Raw genomic sequence first — 6,000 nt, 5'->3', positions numbered from 1 at the left:
GACAATGAAAATATATAGCATTTTTTCTGTCAGAGCATTTATCAACACTGGGCAGCACTGCACGAACTTGACATGTAAGATGATCAAAATGGATTATGTAATCTTTCCCATTCATTTCTATTGATTTTCGTTATGATAAAATTCATCAGTGTGCCTGGGAACGCTCAGGCTGAAAAGCTCTGGTTGACCCAAAAAAAGGGGGGTGGGGAGGGGGGGAAGAAAGGAACAAAAAAAAAAAAAAGAATTCAACAGAGTTGTAATGGGATGAATGCAATTTTAGAATGGGCTTGCACAAATACAGAAGTTGTGCCCTAAGGGCTCCAGCAACAAATTAATACAAATAATTCTGGCAGTCTCATAAAATTATATCTGTCTATGCAGGGATTCAGTTTTGAGATAAAATAACCAAAGTCCAAGCTAGGAGAATTAATGTGTATGTGCCGTTAAAAAAATTGGTTTGTGGAAATATTTTCAAACTTTTTTTTAAACTTCAACGCCAATCAAAGTTATTTCTCTGACTGTAAGTGACACTCAAACGCCAGAAAATGGACCATTTTAATCAGTTTTATTGATTCATGCTTTCGGTTCTTATTCGGTTAAAAACAAGGCACGTTGCATACATCCTCTTATTGCTCTACAAATGCATGCAGCTCTTTCTGGATATCAAAAGTAATAAATAATGGCGATAAAACACCCAGACAGTTATAAAAATGACAACCCAGCCTCAAACATAGTATTTAACAGTCCAGTCTAGAACAACGACCCAACACGGGACATGAAAATGCCACATCGGAAGCATGCAGTGCGTGTATCCACTCCAGCAAGGGGCTTACACTTGACCGTACGGCTGCTTCATTCCCTGAAAGGGGCTGACGTAATGCGAGCAGTGCAAGTTACAGCGTCACTGATTTCAACATTATTACATTCGTAGGCCAAAAATCTTTAGGAATACACATGGAAAAGGAAACAAGATCAAGGATTATCCCTACAGGATGTTCACTAAAAGTCAGAATGAAAGTTTCGTTGTTGTACAAAAGAGTAAGCTGCATATTTTGGAAAAGACGAAACAGAGCTAGAAACGGAAGCAGAATAGGGAGCGTGCATTTAAGAGTAGAAATCGTAAAGTTACACTCAGTAAAACTGATTGAAAGCAAGAATACTGCAAACAGCACGACGGATATGAGGCAACCTTGCCGTCACAAATAATGCAGCATTATCACTATTGTTATGACTGTGGAATGGGGCTACTTAAAGGAGCATCCAGCTCTCCACCACAGATGGGGGTTCCTTCACCTGAATCCCCTTAAAGGCTGAAATAAATCATTTGACAAAGACGGTCTCTGCACACCCCAATCCCCGCCCCAACAGAATCATCTAATACCAGGAAAAGAAAAGGAAATTTCTTTTGTGCTCGAAACAGGTTTTGAAGGGGCTTTTTTCTCCATTTCTTTTCCCCTTTCCTGAGATCAGGTAAAGAAGCTACCCAGGTTTAATTAAGAACTGACACAAAAATGCGGGGCTGCTTTATTCACAGTAGAGACTTGGAACCAGTTCACTTCCAAGATGAGACTCTGGGATTGGTGAAGGAGCGTATGTTTTAGAATTAGCAGATTTTAAGCAAAAGCAGACACGCTCCAAGGAAGCAAAGTGCGCTTTTCTTTGTCCTTAAAGGAACTTCACTCAGAGCAAAGCGTGCACACACCAGGCCTGTTTTACAGGTACAGCTCTTCCCAGGCCAGTCAGGCTAGAGAGCCGGTCCTACTGTAATGGATTCGGGGAGGGCACAAGTCATTGCTATCTTGATCTAACTAGAAAGAGAGAAAGAGAGAGAGCACGAATGTACTGTATTGTGGTACATCATCGGCTGTGTTTTGAAGGACAGACAGCTTTTCTATCGGGTGTCAGCGGGTTCTAAACAGTGAAGTTTATTGTCTTGGTAAAAAAACAAAACAAAAACAAAAACAAAGACACTACGTTACAAAACCACGTGCTCCCATCATTATTATGTTTTTTAAGGTTGTGTAAAAAAACTCACACCTTGAAAGAAAAATGTTCACAGTGATACCTGGAAGCATCCCTTGCTTTGGGTTTTACTTGAGGTTTACTTGTGGCAAGTCTAAACTTCATTTAAAAATAAATGAATGGTTTGAAGTGGGGCGGGGGCTTAGGTGAGCGAAACTCCAGTGTTTGTATTATGACATCCAGGCTCATACCCGACTTGAATGAGGCATAAAGGTTTTCTACGACGTTGACAGAAATGACAGCACGAAAGTGTTTTGTGTACCAGTTAAAAAAAAACTAAGACCTGAAGTCTGCGCAACTCAAGTCTGCCATTAAATAAAGGGTTATATTCCTGATTATATACACAACCTGATCTTAGAAAATAAAAAAGCAGATCGTTAGCTTCACAAGAGGATAAATATTCAGATGATTGGTTAAAATGCTACTGAAGTATTGCAAAAGCATACCAAATTGGCCCTCTAAATTCAATGCATTTTGTTGTTGTTGTTGTTGTTAAATTCAACGCAGATTTAGTTTTGTTTTTGTTTTGTGTCTCTATGCGTGCGGGGTATGTGTGTGTGGGCGTGTGTTGTGCGTGGTTTTATTCCTTTTCTTTTTCTTTTTGGTTGAGGACTTTCCCATTGCGTACTGAAAGAGAAAGGCTTTAAGCAACCAAAATGACCTTGAATATTGCAGCACTGTGCCTTTTTACAAATAATTATAATTAAAGTTAACTAAAGGTTATTTCTATCCTCTTTTGCTCTCTGTTTAAAATTACTCCCCCAAAATGATGCAATAAACTAAGCAAACTTGGCCATGTTTGACAACAGCACATGCTCCACAGCCTAGGATTTGGGGATTGAAAACTGTGTTGTCATATGTGGATATACAAACGCAGATTTTTAATCCTTAACTTGATTACCACTGTAAAGAGTTGAGAAATTTAGTCTCATCCCATTACATCCAACTTGCCACTTAAATGCTGGTTTTAAAATAAGAAAAGCAAGAATCTTGCTGGCAACTCTAAGAGTCAAAGAAAAACCAGCAGTGACTGGGGAGAAAAAGCGAATTGCTGACACGAAACTATCACCGTAACTCCCAGCAAATGTCAGTGCTATCCTTATCTTACACCTGTGATTCTGGAAGCTTTCAGAGTTTCTCTTTGAGACTTGCTCCTGTAACCAGATCTAAACGCTGTCTCCCCTCTCCAGTTTTGCCAGTCATACTCTAGATATAAAATTGCACGATACTGTTCGGATGAGGAAGGCAGACGGTCTCGAGGAAGGAGGAGCTGAGCAGTCTCCAGAAACACTATTGTTTCAATAGGTCAATCCCTGCTCGATTTCTTTTAGGAACAAATACTATCTACGTGCTTAATGTCCAGAGCTTTGTGCACATCACAAAATTTTTCCAGCTTCTTTTTTTCAATTTCTGCCAAAATATTCGGCCTCTAGGAGTGATTCAGAATAAATGAATAGACAAACAAAAAAGGGAGTATGTCTGGTCTAACAGGTTACAAAATGGATGCAAAACACTAAATCCATGTGCGTTGAAAATGAGAAAAAAAGATAAAATGCACTCTTTAGAAGCTAGATTGAATGGCGAATACAAATAAAGGGTATACACCAACATCCTAAAGCTTTGGAATGTTTCCCAGTGTTAAAAAAAAAAAAAAAAAAAAAAAAAAAAAAGGCAGCTATCCATATCCACTATTTTGGAGTGGTGTTAAGTCATCTCTGGTTTTACGTGATGATTTGTTGCTCCCGTGTTTGTTGGCTGTGGATTTACTGCCCAGACTCACAATCCTCCACAACTTCGGTCCACTGGAATGGGGACTCTTCTATCGAGGTTCTCTTCTGCAGTTTTCATGAGTATAGCAAGCCGGCTTCCAGACACCCTTCCTTTCTGAATAGCACTCATCAGCTTAAAGACAAAACATGCAACAGATTCAGGAGGCAGGCACGCTTACTCCCTTCTTCACAGCATTTTAATGGTTCCCTTTGCAGCAGGCAGACGTGACTAAGTGCTCCGTCCAAAACCATAGTAGGTATTACAGCTCAAGTCACAAGAATACAATTCTTGAACATTTCAAACAGGAGGGAAGGGGAAGGTATTTCACCACCGCTGCAAACACTATGCCTATCTGGCAAATCGGGCTGCCTTTAAAATGCAAATCAAATGCATCACTTTTTGCCCCTTTAATGTGGTCAGGGCCCATATTTTTTTGAACTACTCAAATATTGGATCTTTAATTTCATTTAAAAATCTTAGAAAGGAATCTCAGCGATTGAACAAAGACAAACCATGACCTATATTTAACTACTCTTTTTTAGTGTTACTGTACTTGACAACTTCAAGTCCCTTAAATCCAAATTCCTTATAGACTTTTTAAAGTAATTTACATTTAAGTCCTTGAAATGGACCCAGAGATCTACCTTAAGAATTAAAAGCACTCCACAGCCCAGATTTTAGTTAATTCATTTTTATCCAATGGATAAAATCAGAATTAGTCTTGAAATTACATGCAGTCAGCGGGCAAAGGCCTTTAATCTGGAAGGCACTTTGCAATTATGAGCACGGGGAGTTTTTTTTTTTCCTTTTCAAGTTGATGTGGTTTTACCTATTTGCTTTTCTTGATCTCACTTCCCCAATCTTTTTTATTTATTTATTTGAAAAAGAATGGATTTAGCCATTCATCAGGAAATGAATATGTGTGTGTGTGTGTGTGTGTGTGTGTGTGTGTGTGTATACACACACATATATATATACACACACACATATACATATATATATATATTCTCAAATATTTTTAGGGTTTATAGTCTTTAGCCTACAGAGATACATTTCTTAAAAATGGCTCTGAATAAGAGTCAGAGGCATCTGCCAAGGGGCTGGATCAGAATTTCATGACCTTATTAAAAGCTGTTTCACAAGCTATTGCTTATTAGAAATGGACTCCTACATGTAGAGCGTCATTAGAGCCCAAACCCAAAAATAAAGTCATGTAGCCATGCAATATCTATAGTGATCCTTCCTAGGGGATTATTGAAAAACATATCTATATTCAAAAAGATGTTTAATGGGACAAACATGGGTTCTTTACCATCAGAAAAGAAAATATTTTATTCAAAACAAAACCCTGAAAAACATACTTTACATCTGACAAATGGTATATAGCATAAAGAATGCTGACATCTAAAGACAGAACAATTTATTGTTAATTGTTTTGTCTCTGGTTCCATGAAGACCTTCTAAGTTTATCGGAGCTAACAAAACTGATAGAGTGTTTTTTTTCTTTATCCATAAATATTATATGATGTACCAACCTTTAAAAATTCAAAGTTTTCTTTAAACATTACAAGTATCTTGAAACCATACTATGAGAAAAAAATAACATTTGGGTGTGAATATATTTCATGAGAAATATGGTCAGCATTTTTTAAGTTGAAAATTACACTGTGTATTTGTACTTAGTAGAAGCATGAATAGTCTCTTTCATTTAGAATTGGACAAGAAATAATTATTTAAAAACTCTACAAGGAAACCTGCAGATGGTTTAAATTATTTTCTATGTGTTTGACTCTATTGCACTCAAGAAAATTACTTAAAACCCAAACCACATAGCATATCCATAAAATTAGATTCTCATTGTTTCTAAAACTCCAGATCTTTCAACCCTAAATGCTGTTGTTTATTTACAACATACATGAATTGAAGCATAAGCTATTTCTTTGAAGAAAAGTTTTCTAAAATTCTGAGACAAACAGTAAAATATTCTCAAGGAAAGAAAAACAGACAAAAAATATATTATATGGTTTCTAATTCCCCAGGTTATATTTTAAACTCCATTTCAAATGTGCACTTAGTTAAATAGTAAGCTAAAAAACTAAACATTCTTTTTTGTAATGCTGGACACAACCTGTGAAAATTTTCTGCATTTAGATTCAACAATGCTCTTATCTGCAGCTCATCTCCAGAGAGACAATTACCATTTCCTTT

At 37.1% G+C, this 6,000-nt stretch overlaps 1 protein-coding gene across 5 annotated transcripts in view; it reads right to left on the bottom strand.

Annotated features, from left to right (window-relative positions):
- Positions 1-2,134: 2,134 nt before the first annotated feature.
- The window catches only part of GPD2 (glycerol-3-phosphate dehydrogenase 2), a 219,336-nt gene continuing 215,470 nt past the window's right edge, over positions 2,135-6,000 (bottom strand). For all 5 annotated transcript variants that reach the window (XM_042948829.1, XM_042948830.1, XM_042948831.1 and 2 more), the window contains one exon: positions 2,135-3,924. In XM_042948829.1, coding sequence (XP_042804763.1) covers positions 3,799-3,924 — 126 coding nt within the window. In that variant the 3' untranslated portion in view covers positions 2,135-3,798. The remainder of the gene's footprint in view (positions 3,925-6,000) is intronic.

This window comes from Panthera leo, chromosome C1, assembly GCF_018350215.1.
Source record: "Panthera leo isolate Ple1 chromosome C1, P.leo_Ple1_pat1.1, whole genome shotgun sequence".
Classification (NCBI taxonomy): domain Eukaryota; kingdom Metazoa; phylum Chordata; class Mammalia; order Carnivora; family Felidae; genus Panthera; species Panthera leo.
Note: the sequence above shows the minus strand (reverse complement) of the source record. Positions and strands in the feature narration are given on the sequence as shown.